This window comes from Peromyscus maniculatus, chromosome 3, assembly GCF_049852395.1.
Source record: "Peromyscus maniculatus bairdii isolate BWxNUB_F1_BW_parent chromosome 3, HU_Pman_BW_mat_3.1, whole genome shotgun sequence".
NCBI classification, from domain to species: domain Eukaryota; kingdom Metazoa; phylum Chordata; class Mammalia; order Rodentia; family Cricetidae; genus Peromyscus; species Peromyscus maniculatus.
Window position 1 is genome coordinate 28,186,920 of NC_134854.1, and position 19,747 is coordinate 28,206,666.

The 19,747-nt window shown below is 38.6% G+C and overlaps 3 protein-coding genes across 4 annotated transcripts in view; 2 read left to right on the plus strand and 1 right to left on the minus strand.

The window, feature by feature from the left end:
• Nucleotides 1–19,747, minus strand: part of Rundc3b (RUN domain containing 3B) — a 160,744-nt gene that overhangs the window by 126,385 nt on the left and 14,612 nt on the right. For both annotated transcript variants that reach the window (XM_042272720.2, XM_042272721.2), the window contains exon 2: nucleotides 14,961–15,076. In XM_042272720.2, the coding sequence (XP_042128654.1) occupies nucleotides 14,961–15,076 (116 nt within the window). The remainder of the gene's footprint in view (nucleotides 1–14,960; nucleotides 15,077–19,747) is intronic.
• Nucleotides 1–19,747, plus strand: part of LOC107402875 (ATP-dependent translocase ABCB1) — a 144,654-nt gene that overhangs the window by 16,764 nt on the left and 108,143 nt on the right. The window lies entirely within an intron of this gene.
• LOC102911743 (multidrug resistance protein 2) overlaps nucleotides 1–19,747 on the plus strand; it is a 259,280-nt gene that overhangs the window by 16,759 nt on the left and 222,774 nt on the right. The window lies entirely within an intron of this gene.

Consider the following 19,747-nt stretch of genomic DNA (forward strand, 5'->3'; position numbering starts at 1 on the left):
ACATTTAGGTGGTTTCCAACTTCTAGCTATTATAAATAGTGTAGCAATGAACATGGATCAGTAAATTATCTTTGTAAAATGGGGGGGAGGGTCCTTTGGGTATATGCCAAGGAGTGGTATAGCTGTTATCTTGAAGTAGATCAATTTCCCAGCTTCCTGAGATGCCACCACACTGATTTTCATAATGGCCGTACAAGTTTGCATTCCCATGAGCAATGACTAAGTGTTTCCCATTACCTACATTTTCTCCAGCATATGCTGTCATTTGTTTTATTGATCTTGAAAATTCTGACTGAAGGATGATGAAATCTCAAAGTGGTTTTAATTTGCATTTCTCTGTTGACTAAGGATGTTGAACCTTTCTTTTAAGTGTTTCTCAGCCATTTGTATTTCATTTTTGAACTCCAATTAGTTCTGTCACCCACTTTTAAATTCATTCATGTTTTCTTAATGTTCAGGTTTTTAGTTCTTTATATATGTTAAATACGAACCACACATCAGATATATAATTAGTAATGATCTTTTCATACTCTGTAGGCTATTACTTTCTCTCATAATGGTATCCTTTGACATATAAAAGTTTCTCAGTATCATGAAGTCCTATTTATTGATATTGGCCTTAGTGCCTATGCTATCAGTGTCCTGTTCAAAAAGTCCTTTCCTGTGTCAATGAGTTCAAGCCTATTTGCCATGTTCTAAGATTCAGAGCATCTGGTCTTATGTCGATGTTCTTCATACATTTGAAGTTTTGTTCACTGTGACAAATATGGATACAGTTGTATTCTTCTACATGCAACAATCCAGTTCGATCAGTGCCATTTGCTGAAGATGCTGACTTTTCTCCAGTGTGTATTTTTGACTTGTCAAAAATCAGGTGTCCACAAGTCATGTGGACTTACATCTACATCTTCAATTCAATTCCATTGGTCAACATGTCTGTTTGTATGCCAATACTATGATTTTTTTTATTACCATAGCCTGTAGTACAATTTGAAATCAGGGAGATCATTCCATCTTCTGGGGTCTTAAAGTTTTTACCATGCAAATCTTTTACTTAATTGGTTAGAGTTATTCCAAGATTTTGTTGTTGATGATGATACTGTGAATGGTAATATTTCCATGATTTCTCAGTATGTTTGTCATATATATGTATATTCATGTGTGTGTGTGTATGTGTACATATATATATATTAAAGCTACTTGGTTTTGTATGTTATTTTTGTATCTTGCTACTTGGTTGAAAGTGTTTATCAACTTTTAGATGTTTCCTGGTGACATTTTTTAAAAAACTTTCATATATAAGTTCATATCAACTGCAAATAAAGATACTTTGACTTCTTCATTTCTTATTTGTATGCCTTTGATCTCTTCTAGTTGTCTTACTGCTATAGCTTAAGCTTCCAGTACTATAATTATTAGGTATAGATAGAATGGACACCCTAATTTCAGTGGAAATGCTTTGAGTTTTTCTCTGTGGAAGTTTATGCTGTCTGTGGGTTTGCTCTACATTGTCTTCTTTATTATGTTGAGGTCTGTCCCTTGTATCACTAGTCTCTCCAGCATTTTTATCATGAAGGGATGCTGGATTTTGTTAAAGGCCTTTTCTGCATCTAATGAGTTGATCATGTGTGTTTTGTCTTGCGATCTGTTATATGGTGGGTTACATTTACTGATTCATATATGTTGAACCATCCCTCAATCTCTGGGATGAAGCCAACTTGATCATGGTGATCTTTTTGATGGATTCTTAGATTTCATTTGCAATAGTTTATTGATTATTATATGCTGCGGAACTTTTCTTTTCTAGTCTGTTTATTTGGTGTTTTTATGCTTCTTGTACCTTGATAGGCAGCTTTAGATTGGGGCAATTTTATTCTATGATTTTGCTAAAAGTATTTTCTGTGCCTTTGACCTGGGTTTCTTCTTCCTCTATTCCTGTTGTTGTAGGTTTGGTCTTTTCATAATGTCCCAGATTTCCTGATGTTTTGTGCCTGGGTTTTTTGGGTACAACATCTTTGACTGAGCTATCCATTTCTACCTTGTCTTTAAGACCTGAAATTCTCTCTTCCATGTCTTTTAGCCTTGTTGGTGAGGCTTACTTCAGAGGTTTTTGACATCCTAAATTTTTAATTTTCAGTTTCAGTTTTCTTTGGGTTCTTATTTCTTGGTTAAATTCTACTTTAATGTCTTGAAGTTCTCCTTATTTCATTCCACTGTTTATGCTTTCTCAGATTCGTGTCCTCTTTAAGGTCATTGATCATATTCACAATTGCTACTTTGAGATCCTTGTCATGTGCTTCAACTAAATTGCTTTTGTTGGGGCCTATTGTAGTAGGGTTGTTGGTTTCAAGAGGAGGAAAATATCTTCAGTGTTCATGTTTATGTTTTTGTGCTAGGACCTAGGCATCTGGAGTTACAATGTTTGAAGTATTCTTGATAGCTATCTGGTCTCATCTTTACTAGTGTTCTGTTTCTTTGGTTGCTATTGCTCACTCTTAATCCTAGCCAAGTCTGTTGGCTACAGGGTCTTTGGTAAAGAGTGTTTCTGGAGGTTAGCAAGTGTCACAAAAGAATGAAGGGAGATGTGCTAGAGAGAAGGGCTGAAAAGAGTGGTGGGAATGAACAGGGGCTCCCTGGGTCCACACCTAGATGCTGAGTTCTTAGGGAATGAAGGTGGGCTTTGAAGACAGGCTCTTTCTGGCAGGCGGCTGCAGGACAAAGAACAAGTCTGCAGAGACCAAACAAAGTAAGGACAGGAAAGAGAGTAAAAGTCACCTAACTCAGTCCCAGCCTAGGATGGCCCTTGGGTATCTCTGGTATAAAGTATTTCTGAGGGTTATCAAGTGTTACAAAGGAGTGGAAATGGGATGGAAGGAAAAGCAGAGAGGGGTGGCAGAAAAAGGCCGGAGGAACCTGGGTATGCACAAGGAGGCTGAGTCCCCAGGGAATAGAGGTAAGGGGACAGCTCATACTGCAATTTGGCCAACAATAAAGCAATGATTTTCTATATTGCTATTTTCATCATTTCATAGGTTAAAATGTAAAATGATCTTAAAATACAGTATATACAACTTTTCTTCAACTGTTAAAAGGGTGCTTTAAAATGCTATTTATAAACTGAATGTGATGGTTCATATCTAGTCTTAGTATACAAGGGGCTGAGGCAGAGAATTATGAGTTTTAGGAAAGCCTAGGCTATTTAGCAAGTTCAAGGCCAACATGAGCTATGAATAAGAATCCTGTCTTAGTTGTTTAGCTTGAACTGTTTAGGGGGGCCCCAGGCAGTGAGACCGAGACCTGTCCTTAGTGCATGAGCCAGCTTTTTGGAGCCCAGTGCCTATGGTGAGACACTTTGTGCAGCCATGGTGCAGGGAGGAGGGGCTTGGACCTGCCTCAGCTGAATGTACCAGGCTCTGCTGACTCCCCTGGTGAGACCTTGCCCTGGAGGAAGTGGGAATGGAGGGTTGGGGGGGAAGGCTGGGGGGTGGGAGGAGGGAGGACAGGGGAATCCATGGTTGATATGTAAAATGAATAGAAAATCTCTTAATTAAAAAAAAAAAATCCTGTCTTTAAAAAAAGAAAAAAAAAAGCAAACCGGGCGCAGAGGAGCATGTCTTTAATCCCAGCCTCCCTAGGCAGAGGCAGGCCGTCCTGGTGAGTTTGAGGTCAGCCTGGCTTACACAGTTAGTGTCACCCTAGCCAGGAACACAGAGTGAGACACTATTAAAAAGATAAAGCAGAATAAGATATTATATATAAATAAATATATACATAAAATAGAAGAACATGCTATTTATAGGTAGACTGTTGTGAAGAGAAGTTTTTGTAGACCCAACAATTTAAAAATTGTGAATACCTAAATTATGCAAATGCTCTTAAAGTTTTTAATAAAAATTTCCTTAAAACAAATAAGTATATAATTTTAATAAAATAGAGATTAGACTAAACAATGACAACTGGATAAATAAATATATGACTCAACTGCTAATGGATGGAAATTAATACTTCCCATAAAACTTAAGTATCTAAATTTATGAATAAGAATATAATCAAAACAATTCCAAAAATATATTAAATATAGCTGCACATGCAGTCATTTCAGTTTTATGTAAAGCCTCAAAAAAGCTGTAAAAAGCAATTCAACAATTTAAAGTATAGTATATATGCAAACACAACAGACATTTCAAACTAACCACTCCATCATGGTGTCAAAGAGACTGTGTTATAGATCACAGTGGGAACCAAGCACAGTCCTCAGGTAGAGTACCTTGCAGCTGATTTCTATTTTTAAGAGAAATGTGTAACAATACCAAAAATTTACCAATAATTTAAGACAAGCAACTCACTAAGATTAGAAAACCAAGCTGGGCGGTGGTGGCGCATGCCTTTAATCCCAGCACTCGGGAGGCAGAGGCAGGCAGAACTCTGTGAGTTCGAGGTCAGCCTGGGCTACAGAGAGCGTTCCAGGAAAGGCGCAAAGCTACACAGAGAAACCCTGTCTCAAAAAAACAAAACAAAAAAAAAAAACCCAGAAAAATACAGAATTCAGATTAGGACACCCTCCAAGTATGAACAGTCCCCTACATTTTATAATTTCCTCTCTGTTTTACAAAATAAGAAATGCTTATTATATTATAAAAGGAAATGTTAGAGCAATCAAGTAACCAAACTTGTTACTAACTTTATATAATAAAATTTACAAGCAAATAAAATAGGACTTTTTTTAATGATTATAAAACTGCAAATTATTTTATGCAAGTAATTTACAGGTTAAGCTGTAAATGCCCAATTCCTCTGGTGAAAACCCAAAAGGCTACAAATAAATAAACATGAAGTTTTATGTTTATCAATAATGATAATCCCCCCATATGTGGTAGAATACATCTTTTCTTTGAATTCTATGTTTTCTTGGGGTTTTAAAAGTGGTATTACTATAAAATAAAGATAAAAATTTTCTCCAAGGCTTTAAGCTTAAAACCATAAAAAAAAATTCTCTGCGAATAAGTAAATTTCAAATTCACAGGTTAAAAGGACTCCATGATCTAGTTGTAAAATGTGAAGGCCATTTATCTCTGTTGTTTAACAAGTACAAATACTTGAGATACAGTTTTTGCTTTTCATCAGCCCCAGCCCTCAAATACAGTGTTGTTAGCACAGAAGCAAGTGCTTAATATGTCGGGGCTTGGTTTTCGAATTTTAGACTTTCAATGCTATAACAATACTTACTCTCCATGAAATAAAAAGTTAAATATTAACAATAGCAATTAAATGAGATATCAGAAAATAGCAATCACATACATTATTGTTGGTAAAGGCCTTTTGGTAGTGAATTTAACAACAAATAAAATTGAAATTTTATAAACACTTTGTTTTCAATAACCACAATTCCAATAATTCATTAGCTACTGTTATTAGGAAATAACTGAAGAAATTAAAGTGCTATGTAAAAATGGATTTCACTGACACATAGTATGTCTGTATGAAGGAAACTCTTAGAAGAAATCAACTGCTGAAAGTTCACATAATAAATACTATATACTTGTCAAAAATTAAATAAAGTGGAAATCATATCCACAAAAAGAGAAAACATGCAGAAACAAGAACTTGTACATGGATACATCTAACAGCATTATTTATAAGAGCAAAAATACATAAAAATGCAAATGTCCATTAACTAATGGATGAATACACAAAAGGGAGCATATCCATATAATGGACCATCATCCAATCACAAAAAAAGAATATAGTCCTGATGTACAATAACATGGTTTGAAAACCCTGTGCTAAGTCAAAGAAAGTATACACAAAACCAAATACAGAAGGGCAGATAGTTTATGAAATGTCCAGAATAACTAAATACATTGGCATAGACAGTAGTTTAATGGTTGCCAGTGGGTGGATGAAGGTGGAGAAAGACAACAATTAATAGGTAGGAGCTGCTTTTAGGGCTGATAAAATGTTCTGGAGGCAGGTATCACTGATAGCTGCATATAAAATGTTCTGGAGGTAGGTATCATTGATAGCTGAATATAGAATGTCCTGGGGGCAGGTATCACTGATAGCTGCATATAAAATGTTCTGGGGGCAGGTATAACTGATAGCTGCATAACTGCAAATATACCGAAATCCGATGAAAAGTACACTTTAGTTAAAACAGTATACTTTATGTCGTGAATTATATACAAAATTGTAATTTGCAGTTATATTTGGTAATTTTGGACATTTTTATACTACTACAACTTTATATTTGAATACCATACCTCTTTTCTGAATGGTGAGAAGAAAAAAGGGCAAAGAGGAGATGGGTACCCCCAAAAGATGAAAGTATATACAGAAAAATCTAAATCATGATGGGCTTTTGTCCTTTTCCCCCTTGCTTTTCCTCTACTTTTAATAGAAATGTAAAGTAGTTCAGGCATCCATAAACAGTAACAGAATAAAATTTCACTGTCAAGAGTCTACTCAAAAAGCATCAGAAAAACAAGAAATGATGAGGGCTCTACAGTGAAGAAAAGAGAAAGCACAGGAATATAATGGATATTGAAAATAATATGTGAAAAGTACAGAAATTTAAAGACTTATTTTTTCCAGTGATTAACTGTTTTCTCTAAAGTTGGCTTAGAAACTATGAGTTTCTATTTTTAGAATCTGCAGTTAAACAAGTAAACCTTAAATTTACTAAGACACATTAATAATTATTTTATTTTCTGTAAGATTTAAGACAGTAAATCAAATTTTCCATAGAACATAAAACCCTATGCTTCAGAAATTATTTAAATATGATTTTTTAACTTAAAAATCTGCTGAGACTTTCTTAAATTTCCAAGCACTTAACTTAAAAAGGGTATTTCTCAGATGGCCTTGTCCATTGTCTAAACACCAAATCCCGGCAATGAGAGCAGTCTCTTATCTCTGGTATCATGTTTTGGCCTGAGTCTACGGGCTCTTATTGGATGACTTGTGTTCACGTCACTAAGAAACAATTCAAGTCTCATTTTGTGTGCAAACCAGGAATCAGAAGTTGGAAAGCCTTCAGAAATGAACAAAGAAAACTCAAAAGCCAAATGGACAGGTTTATCTTTACCTATTGTTTCTAAGAGTGTTTATACTCACTTCAAAAGACAGCCACATAGGGAGGTGACTATTTACCATCTAAGTCAGGAAGCACTTTGAGGCTGAAGCCAAGGCTTAGGTATCAGAACAATCCAGTTGGACTACAGAAATTATGCAGTGTCAAACCAAGGGAGTTTAATGTTATTGGGGGAAATTATTGTTTCTGCATTAAATGTTCAAATTTATAATTTTTCACTGAACATCCAGCACCTCAATGTAACAGATACCTGGAATATATTAACAGTGAGACAAAGTTATTAGCCCTGAAAAAGGACAATGAATAATAATGAGAAAATCATACAATATATTAGACAGACTTAAAAATAATACAGAGAAAAAAGATGTCAGGAGTGAGGGGGTGGTAAGAGATGGAAAGATGATTCATACTTTTAAACATTGTGAATGGGGTAGACCTCACTGAGTAGTTCTCAAGTAAATGGTGGCACTGACCATTCACATACTGGAAGATAGCCCCTACACAGGGAAAGGCAAGCAATGACATTCTGTGTTGGCATGTACCTGGTACAGTCAGAAAGGTGAAAAGGCTAAGGACAGTGTGATAGCTTAAGGACAAAGAAAAGATTAACACAGAGCAACTGAGAAAATGTTCAGGATCAATAAAAATCCCCAATTGAATATGAGTCATTTAGTCCAATATTTGTAAGAATAATGAGCAGATTAATTCAGAAGAAATGACATGTCACATCTTGATTTTTTTCTTTAATATGTGATATGTTAGGACTGTTTTGCAGCTCTTTAGAATGCTGCAGAACCCTTTCCACTTAACTATTTTCTATAACCTTTAATAAATTCAACTACCGTATCACCCAGTTGAACTTTATAAGACTATTTCTGACCACTTAACTGCTAATTTTTTCTTTTTCTTTTTTTTTTTGTAATTTTTTTATTTTACATACCAACCACAGTTTCCCCTCCCTCCTCTCCTCCTGTTCCCTCCTCTCACCTCTTTTCTAGCCTCCCCCCCGCCCACCATCCACTCCTCCAAAAGGGTAAGGCCTCCATGAGAGTAAACAATGTATGGCTTATCAAGTTGAGGCAGGACCAAGTTCCTCCCCCTGCGTCAAGGCTGAGCTAGGCAGCCCACCATAGGGAATAGATTCCAAAAAGCCAGCTCATGAGCCAGGGACAGGTCCTGGCCCCACTGCTCAGGGCCCCACAAACAGACCAAGCTACACAACTGTCACCCATATGCAGAGGGACTAGGTTGGTCTCATGCAGACTCCCTAGCTGTTGATCTACTAACTCATTAAATGAGCAAAGTTACAAATGGCATTTAAAAAATTAAGCTGCATTTCCTTTAAGCCACTTTTAGGCCTCTTTCCCATTTGAAACTTTCCCCTAAATCAAGCAGAGATTACTAACTCCTTTGTATTACATCACAATTAGTAATACTTTTAAAACGACATGACTCATTCACATAACACTGCTAAATTATCTTCTTTATACCCTTTAAATACAGGTGTCAAGAAATAGCATGCCTTATTAATCCTTGTAGCCTATATCCTGCCTGGATGGGTGACTGAAAAACAGAATGGACAGTGTGGTGGTTTGAAAGAAAATAGCCACCAAAGAGAGTGGCACTATTAAGAGGCATGGCTTTGTTGGAGAAGGTGTGGCCTTGTTGAGGAAGTGTGTCACTGTGGGGGTGGGTTTTAAGGTCTCCTTTGCTCAACCTACACTCAGTGTGGTACACAGTTCACTTCCTATTGCCTGATGATAAAGATTAAAACTCTCAGCTCCTTTTCCAGCACCATGTCTGCCTGCACGCTGCCATGTCCCACCATGATGATAATGGACTAAACCTCTGAAACTGTAAGCCACCCCAATCAAATGTTTTCCTTTGTAAGAGTTGCTGTGGTCATGGTGTCTCTTCACAGCAATAGAAACCCTAACTAAGACAGATGGGATGCTCAACAACCAGAATAAATGGAATAAAAAGAATAGTGCATGAATGTGTGTACAATATTCTAAGGAGTTTAAAATGGAAAGAAAAACCAGAAAGTACATACAAAATAACAAAGTTCAAAGTTAAGGCATCTGTTCCAGAGAAAGAATAGAGACTTCAGGTTATGACTCATTTCCAAATAGATGAAACAAGTAGGATTTAGTTAAGAAAAACATGGAGAGGTAACGGCAAATGAATGGTCCTTGAGACTTACTCTACTGCACTTTGTGACGAACTACCCAACCTTCTAAAGTAACTGGGGATCAAAGAATTGAATTTCAGGTATTATAACGAAAACACACGCTCCTCCCTTGAGGGAATTATAAACTCATTTTTAATAAATTCATTGTTCCTAGACATTTGTATCAAACTTTGGAAACACAGAAGACACATACTATAAACAAAAGAAACATACCAATTCCATCACCCAAAACCCCTCCAGCATGTTGATGCTATGTAGTCAACCTGCCAACCTGTAACTGAAAGACCCCCAGCTGAGATCTTCCTCCGGGAGAGACCCCAAACCCAAGGAACACACCGAAACCACAGATCAGATGCAAAAGCAAGAGGGTTTATTTAGACCAGGTACCTGGGGCGAAGTCTCTTGGAGGACTTGCGCCCTTTCCTAGGGCAAGGGGGACTTTTTATGGGATCCCAGGGGCAGAGGCGCGGTTACAGAAGCGAGAAGCATAGTTACAGGGTCCCTATTGGTTGTTTCAAAGAAGGCCAGGGTGAACTTGGGGTCGTATGTGTGTGGCTGATTTGGCCTTGCCCAGGCCAGCTGCTTATTCCTCAAGGCCAGGGGGCCAGCCATAAAATATCCTGATTTGACTCAACTGTTTTTCTCCCAAGGCCGCCGACCACAGTTATCTCTCTCAAGGCTGGATGGATGGCCATAGTTATCTCTGTCAAGGCCGGGTGGCTGGCTATGGTTGTGAACTCCTGTTTTTCTGATTCCTTCAGAATGGCGTTTCTTAGGCTAAGTTATTGGGGGGGGGGACATTTCATTGGCCCAAAACCCCATGTCCATGTCCTCATAATGGAGCGGGGGTCTTTCATAACCACTGACCTAGTCTTGGACAGTACAGTGTAGCCTTTTCCAAAACATCAAATAAATGGATTTTTCATAATTTTACATCACATATTTATCATAATTCATTTGATATTCACACATGTTGCAAAGTAGAAATATATTTTCTATTACTGAATTTTTTTGTTGTATATGATAGCTAGCCTTTTATCAAGTGGAAGATATCTGGGTTGCTTCTGGTTTCTGACAAGTATAAATAAAGCTGTTCTAAATAGTTTTGCATAAACATAGGTGTTTATGTCTCTTGAATAAAGGCCCAGGATTTCTGGGGAATAAAAGTATACTCATCTTATAAAAGATCACGTTTTCTTAAAGATGCTGTATAGTATTTTATGCCAGCAACAATGCATGAGAGCTCTGGCTTCTCTCCATGTAGCTCTCAGAATTTGGTAAGTGTACAGAGGGAGCTCTCTGTGGTTTTGTTAGGTGGAAGGCAGAGGAATGCAGGGCTGGGAGAGGGAGTCCTACAGTCAGCTCACGTTCCGTTCCCTCTCTGTGGACCCTGTGACTTGAACACGAAACTCTGACCCCAGTCTTCACTGCAAAACTTCAGTTTTCAACATCACAAAATGTTTTAACCAACACTTGTAAGATCAGTCCTGAGACCTGGAACAGTCTCAGAAAGGAGTTAGACATGAGGGACCAACAAAACAACACCTCTAGCTTGGTAGCTGTGCCTTCTAATGCTCCTATGAATGCTCAGAATGTTCCTATGTGGTTAATCATTCTTGGGATTGCAAATAGGTGTCCACCCTACAGCAAAAACCTAAGGTGCCAGGAATTTCCCCACACATGCCCTCATGAAGTCTGTGGCCTTGAAAGATCTCAGATTCGGTATACTATCCCTTAATTCATGGTTTCAACACCCTCATTGTGTACTTTTCTAGAGAACCAAGAGAATAAATGTCCTAAAGGGAAATATAGTCTCTCACATCCCCATGGATGTGCCATTCACTTTAACAATTTTCATGAAAATTTTATTAAAATCCACAGTTCTGAGCTTAGTGAACTGCTAATCATTGTGTCGTGCCCATTCGTTCTCTTTGTAGTACTTGTTTTCCTAAACAGACTTCTGCTTAAAGCCTGGGAATCCTGAGACACCCTCAGACAATTTGTTCTTTCATTTGTTTTTGAAACAGGTACTCTCTACATAGCCCTGGCTGTCCTAGAACTCATTATGTAGCCCAGGCTGGCCTTGAACTCACAGAGACCCACCCACCTGCCTCTGCCTCCCAAGTGCTGGGATTGAAGGATTTGCCCAATGCCCAGCTCCTCAGACCAATTTTATTTCTCTAATAATAATTTTGACAGCATCTTTTTTACATATTTACATGCTGATTACATATCATTGTGTGTGTGTGTGTGTGTGTGTGTGTGTGTGTGTGTGTGTGTATTGTCTGCTCAACTCGTGTATTTTTAACTGAGCTTGTCATTTGGTCATTTTCACACTATCATGTACAGTTTTGTTTACTGATTTATATAATTGGTTCACTTTTGTTTATTTCCATTTCATACATTTTAATTTTATTGTATGTGCTCTCTGTGTACTGACAATCACATTATATATCAAGTCTCTGGAGACTCTGAATATAAACCCTTCTTCAAATATGTAATTAGCTCATGTACCCTGCTCTGTGGCTTGCCCCACTGTCTTCACTTTGGCTTTCTAGGGATTTCCAATCATGTATTACTGTACCTCTGTTAAAAATGAAGCCAACTTTTTCCATTGGTTGGTCTGTGGTATTCCCACTAATCCCCAGCCGAGGGCCACACTCTGTAGACCAGTCTGGCCTACAGCCAGCAATTCTGCCTCAGCCTGCTGAGTGCTGGACTCTCAGGCATGCACCACCATTCCCAGCTGTATATAGTTTGGTTCAGAGTCTCCAGTTCTGTTTCTTTTGCTCAAGACAGTTTTAGACATTCAGGTGTGTAAGCAGTGGTATATGGACTTTAGGATTTTTTTACACCTATGAAAAATAGCATTGTATATATAGAACAGTGGTTCTCAACCTTCCTAATACTGCAACACTTTAATGAAGTTTCTCATGGTGTGGTGACCCCAATCATAAAATTATTTTTGTTGCTACTTCATAGCTTTAATTTTGCCACTGTGAGGAATCATAATATAAATATCAGACATACAAGATATCTGATATGAGACTCCTGTGAAAGGGTCATTCAACCCAAATGGGGTCACAACCCACAGGCTGAGAACTACTGGTATAGAAACTTGCTAGAATCTGTAGTTTGGGGTGGTATACATGGATTATTAATTTTTAATACTTTAATTCATAAATATGGGGTATAATTTCCATTTATAATAAGGTGCCATATAACAAGGTTTTAGTCAACCATGAACCACATATAACAGGCAAGTTCCATAGATTATATTGGCTAGTGATATAGTCCCCTCAGTTTGTGGAAGTATATTTTATGATTTATACAGTGACAAGATTGCCTAATAATGCATTTCTTAGAACACGATTCCATTATAAAGTAAGGTGTGACAACATTTGCAATTTTATAGTCATCTTGTCTATTTCTGAAGTAGGTGACAAGGTAAATAAAACTGCATGTGGTAGCTTGAATCATAAACATGGCCCATGGCCTCAGGTATTTGGGAATACTTGGTCCCCAGTTGCTGGCCTTGTTTGGAAGGTGTGACTGTCCTGGAGGAAGTATGTTACTAGGACCAGCTTGAGAACTTAAGTCACTCCCAGTTTTCTCTGCTCCCTGCTTGTGGTTCCAGCTGTGAGCCCTCCATTTTCGGCCCTGCTGCCATGTCCACCTGATGCCTGCCGGGCCTCCCGCCCTGAAGGGCTCTCAGCCCTCTAGAGTCACAAGCCTAAGCAAACTCTTCCTTTTGTAAGTTGCTTCTAGTCACAGTGTTTTATAGAATAGAAATATAATTAAAAAATAACTAAGATACAGCATTTGTCCCTAAGAAACTTCATCTCACTCAAATAATTCAGTGACATAAAACATAAAAGAAGCAGAATTTAAGAAGGCCTTGGGATTATATTTTGGCTTTAATTTGACTATGAACCAAATATGTGGCATGGGCAATTTCAAACAGTTGACTCCTAAGTTATGAAAACTACAGGATTTATACCACTGGAGTCCCTTTCCAGTCTCGGCACCGGCTTCTAAGAGGAGCAGTGACAGCTCAGCGACACACAGGAGGGGTAACAAACCACACTGGGGCAGTCAGAGACTGAAGGGTCTGCAGACGGCTGTCTACCGGGAGTGACAGGAGGAGACCGCAGAGAGGCTTTTTATAACAGGAACCCTGAACAGCTTTTAAGCTCACATTTGAAAATTTACCAGGAAAAAGTCACAGCACACTGGGATTTATTAGCTGGGCATACATAAGAATTTTCTTTTTTAATTTTTAAAATTATATTTAGTGTGCACACCTACTGTGTGTGTGTGTGTGTGTGTGTGTGTGTGTGTGTGTGTGTGTACATGTCACAGCACAGGTGTAGAGGTCAGAGGACAACTTGTGGAAGTAGGTTCTCTCCTTCTACCTTGTGGGTCACTGGAATCAAATTTGAGAAGTCAAGCTTGGCTACAAACACCTTTGCCTCCTGAACCATCTTGCTGACTCATAAATGGAAGAATTTTCTAACTACCTAAACTGTCCAAAACCTTCATGAACTGCCTTACTAGTTCCCAGAGATCAGACGTGTTCAAACAAAAGGCTGTAAGTCCACCAATTAGAAACACTACTGAGTGGGCTGCGTGCAGTGGTGTACACCTTTAATCCCAGCACTGGGAGTGTGCCAGCCCACAGAAGCTCCCTAGTAAGGCCTTAATTCAAGGTCAGACAATCTGAGCTTGCTTTACCCAGTAGGGCTGCATAATAGGATGATTTGGCCAGGGGCGTGGTTATCAGGTGTTTTGAAGGGTCTACACTGGGCTGTACATTGTGCTTTGATCTTGAAAGTGGGAGGTCTTTTGCCTCCCTCCTTGGTAGTGTATAAAAAGTTCATTAGAATAAATCTCAGAGAGACTGGGTACTGACCCTGGGCCCTCCTGAAGCTATCCTGTGTCTCTGTCTTTCTTGTCATCTCCATCTATATTTCCATCTAGTACTTCCTCCTTCTTCTTTCCTCCCCCAAGAACCCTTTGACAGGTCAGAGAAGGTCCCTGACATGGGAGGCAGAGGCAGACAGAACTTTGTGAGTTGGGAGTCCAGCTTGGTCAATAAAGTGAGTGCCAGAAGAGCAAGACTACATAGAAAGTTCCTGTCTCAAAATAAAAACAGAAAAAGAAAAAAGAAGTACTACTGAGCATACTTCTTCATCAGACTACAAGAGAAGGCTCTTCTCACCCTGTGACCCCTTGTCCTGCCTGAAGCAGCGCTATAGGAACACATGGCGAGGGTGCAGCGTTGCTGAGGAGGCTAAACACTTGACTTCAGCACAACACTTATGGTGCAGCTTCTGCAGTGGGTTTTATTAGGAGACACAGTCAGACGAAGAAGAGTCTTACTGCATAGCTCAGGCTGGCATCTGTATCTGTTTCTTAAGTGCTGAGATTAAAGGCGTGTGGCACCACATCCATACTCAACATTAGTAATGTATTCTAGAAATGAGTGTAAATATTAAAAACAGATTCTTTCTCGATGACATAGACCAAAAGATCAGATATTCTGATGTCAGATTTGTGGTTTTTTTTAAAGTATAGTATGATTGGTACCCAAACCACAGCAGACTTGAAGACTTCTAAAAAGGTTATTTTCCTACACAGGATTTTTAGGAAGAATAAATAATATATTAATGCTGTTACCTTTTAGCCGGTGACTTAGAATTTGTTCCAGAACAGCTGCAAAATTATTAAATTCAGGAGACGAATCATCAATTGTTTCAAAGCAAGACCGATCAATCAGGGTCTTCACAGAAAATCTATGAAAAAAAAAAAAAGATGTTTGTTTTAGAGAGAGTAAATCCATTTACTTAAGTATGAAAAAGTGAGAAGGTATTTGGAAAAGAATCATGAAAATTTGGTTTATCTATTGTGTTCTGCAAGTTGAAAATTTTACAGAAAACAGACTTTCACATGCCAATCACTGAAGAAGTCTGATGAGGTGTTCTCCAAGATCCTACATGGCTAAGGAGGCCCAGGGCACTAGCAGGCTAGGCCTTCGAGATGGAAGAAGGGCTCTTCCATTAGTAACTTTGTAGAAGAGGCCCAAGGGAGCTTGACTACCTCATCTGTTATGAAAAGACATAAAAGGTACCAAACAGGAGAATGGGCCCTGTAGTACACCAAGTCTCCTGGCACCTTGATGGTGGTGTCTCCAAAGCTGTAAACAACAAATTTGTTTTTTGATAAATTACTCAGTATGGGGAAAGTTTGTTAGAACATGTAAGACACAATCTTTTGCTTAAATTAAGATTCTGGGATAGTTTTCTGTTCTTGCATTATAGCTATCAGAATTACAATACAATACAATTATAACTTAGTATTTCTTAATGCTACAAAAAATTCTGAGTCAGGAGGTGGTGACATATGCCTTTAAGCCAGCACTCAGGAGGTAGAGGCAGGCAGATCTCTGTGAGTTTGAGGCCAGCCTGGTCTACAGAGTGAAGTTCTAGGACAGCCATAGCTGTTTTACAGAGAAACCCTGTCTTGAAAAACAAAAACAAAAACAAAACAAAAGAAAATTCAGACATAAATAATAGACTTATATTTTTTTACTTTATGACAATGCTAAAGTGTATCTATATCATTATTTTGTTTTTTATTCTCAGTATATTATTCAATAAATTATATTAAATATTTTTTCAGGACTGGGTAGTAGTGGTGGCACATGCCTTTAATCCCAGCACTCGGCGTGCAGAGGCAGGAGGATCTCTATGAGTTTGAGGCCATCTACAGAGCAAGTTCCAGAACAGCCAAGGCTACACAGAGAAACCTGTCTAGAAAAAAAAAATTTTTTTTTTCATTACAATCATTTATTTCCTTATTTGCTTGTGTCTGTGTGTACACATGTTCATTCGAGGGCCACAGTGTGCATGTGGAGGTCAGAGGACAATTTGAACGAGTCAGTTTTCTCGTTCTATCACATGGGTCCTGGGAACTGAACTCCTAAGCACACTTGGCAGTCAGTGCCTATATCCACTAAGCCATCTCATTTAAGACTTCACTATAAAACAGACAACGTTAGATGATCTTGTCTAACGGTTGATGAACAGAAATGTTCTGAACAGTTCTGAAGAGTAGGTGAGGCTGTAGTATCTTATTCTTCAGGGATATGTGGTGGTTAGGATGAGATGCCCCTAGTCTCCAGTTGGTGGCGCTGTTTGGAAAGGTTTGGGAAGTGTAGCCTTGTTGGAGGAAATAGCTACTTGAGGTGGCCCTGGAGAATTTGAAAACTCACACCATTTCAAGTCAGCTCTCTGGGCTGCCGGCATCCTGAAGTTCCGTAGCTTCCGGCTCTGCTACCATGCCTCTACTCTGCCATTCTGAACTCACCTCTGGAACCATACGCCCAAATATAGTCTTTCTTTCATCAGTTGCCTCAGTCATGGTGTTTTAACATAACAATACAAAATTAACCAATATAAATGAATTTTTAATTTCCAGTATTTTCAACTTAGAATGGTCATAATTGAAGAAGATCAAGGAGTGGTTATATAGGAGGGTTTGGAGAGAGTTGAAAGGGAATGGGGAAATTATGTAATTATATTATACCCTCAAAAAATAAAATGAAACAGAAAATGCCACTTACATTTCCATATTTAAAAAAGATTAAACAGAAAAACTTTAAACAAAAATAGTCCTTAGCATAGAGATAGAAAGCTGCAAAAATGATTGTAAGCATTTGTAGGCAAGTTTTATGTCAACTTGACACATGCTAGAGTCATTTTGGAAGAGTGAGCCTCAGTTGAGAAAATGCTTCTACCAGACTGGCCTGTGGGCAAGCCTGTGAAGCACTGTCTTACTTAGTGATTGATGTGAGGGCCCAGTCCACTGTGGGTACAGCCACTGCTGGGCTTGTGGGCCTGGGTGCTGTAAGAAAGCAGGCTGAGCAAGCCATGGGGATCAAGCCAGTAAGCAGCAGCCATCCACGGCCTCTGCACCAGCTCCTGCCTCCAGGTCCCTGCCCTGTGTGAGTTCCTGTCCTGACTTCAGTAGTGGACTGTGACATGCAACTGTCACTGAGATAAACCCTTTTTACTCTCCGAGTTGCTTTGGTCATGTTTTCTCATAACCCTAGCTAAGAAAAAGCAGAAAACACACAAAAGCCATCTTAGTGGAAAAAATACATTTTTTGTGATCTTTATAAATTTTTGTTTTCTCAAACTATTAAAAACTCTCAAGCCAATTATAATATAGAAAAATGAAAAAAGAAAAATAGCTTATTATAACAAATTGTAACTTAAAATATTGGAGACATTGGGAATTAAAGTCCTGTATTTCCTTACAAAACAAGTATCAAGACTAGGACGAGGGGTGGTTGTCTTAGTCTTCTTGTGTAACCTTGGCAAACAATTCTGTTCCTTTCTGTAACTGAATTAACTCTCCACACTTTTATTCTATCAAGCTTTCTCTGGAATGATATACACACACTTCTAAGCATATGCTATAGAGACTTAATGTAGAGAGTAGAATCACCTCTCCCACACGTTACTTAGAGACCATTTCATTCACTGTTTGGCAGCGAGTCTCTTCTCTCCTCAGCAATAATGAAGTGGATTCACTGTCCATGGAGTAGAGAGACACATGGTTTGTTGTGTTTGACGATTACGAAAGTGTTAGGAGGTGAGGTGGCAGAGCTCTTGCTGGCATCTTTCTTGAGCACCTATCAGAGAAGCCAGACCTCACAGTGATCACACCAATTCCACCGAGTTAGTCCCTCCACTCACCACCAACATCTGGAGTCAAGCCAGGTGAAGTCAGTGACCTGGCCAGTCTTTAGACTGTTCCATGGTGGCAACTCCCCACCACGTAACCCTACTTCACTGCCATGAAACATATCTGATAGGCCCTTGTAGCAGGAATCTTAGAGAGTCTTATTAATAAAATCAAACCTGAGCCAGGTACTGGGGTGAACTGGAAGGTCAGAGAGACAGAACAAGCCACAGCCTACCTCACCTGGCCAACTTCTCAGCTGGTCTTGTTTCCTCAGACTGGAAGCTTCTGAGTCCTCATCCAGAATGGGTCTCAGCTGAACCGTGCTGCTCAAAACCTAAAAGCTTAACCAGCCAAATGCTTCTAGTTTCTGGTCCTCACGCCTTATATACCTTTCTGCTTTCTACCACCACTCCCTGGGATTAAAGGCTGGCTTTCTGGGATTAAAGGCATGTGTCACCATGCCTGGCCGTTTCCAATGTGGCCTTGAACTCAGAGATCCAGAGGGATTTCTACCTCTGGAGTGCTAGGATTAAAGGTGTGAGTGCCACCATTTTCTAGCCTTTGTATCTAGTGGCTGTTCTGTCTCTGACCCCAGATAAATTTATTAGGGTGCACAATATTTTGGGGAACACAATACCACCACATTTCCCCTTTTTTGTCTAAAATTTAAAAAAGATTATAACTAATACAAGAAAAACTATCCAATAAGTATATACAATATATACAGTCAAGAATTACATTAACAATGTCTAGTCCATTGACATTTGACAGATTCAGATAAAAAACTCCATTATATATATTAACACATCCAGTCCAGTAACATTTGATAAACTCAGACAAAAAATTTCATTACTTATCCTATTTAAAACAAGTAGTTCCTTTTTAAAAGTAAATTCAAAAAATGACCTTTTTATCTTATCATATTCATATTTTCTCTTTTTTCTTTTCATAATAGATTCAGTAATCTTCCCTTTTTGTCATTTTTATATCTTCCCCTTTTTCTTTTCAGTGTAGATTCAGTGATCTACCTATTTATCCTATTATTTCTTTATCTTTTTTCTCAGAATAGATTCAGTGATCTATCTCAGGCCCTTACTGTGAAGTGTTTTTCAGGATCACTTCCGTTGGGACACCTTCTTTTCTATCACAACCACTTTCTCAGTGACATTAACACTGCACCTCTGCTAAGTTCCTAGAGGTGCTTATCTTCATCTTCTCGGATAGCTGCAATTTATCTTTTTCTTTATTAATAAAATCTGTTTGATACTTTTATACATGTTTACCTGCATTCTGGTTACTACCCACCCCCACTCTCTCTAATTTCCTTCCCTCCCCCCTTGTCAGCCCCTGTTATTCCCTACAAATCTCTTTCCAGATTTATGGTTTAGAATTACCCATTAGAGCTGGTGGGCACACAGTTAGATATAACATTTCCTCTCCTAGAATCTGTTAGTTGTCTATGACCAATGCCAGCTGGTGTAATTAATATGACTTCACAATTGCCATGACCATGTCATACTTAGAAAATGTCCCCACCTCCCCCTGGCTTCCACCTCTACCCCTACTGCTGACTTGAGTAGAAGAAAAGCATGCCATCTGAAACAGTAATGCGCACCATCAAGCAAACTGACGTGTTTTCAGATAAGGATAACAAGTCCTGCTCCACCAAGAAGCTGGATTAGGATTTAATTGAAAAGCTTTCCCCAGTGCTTTCC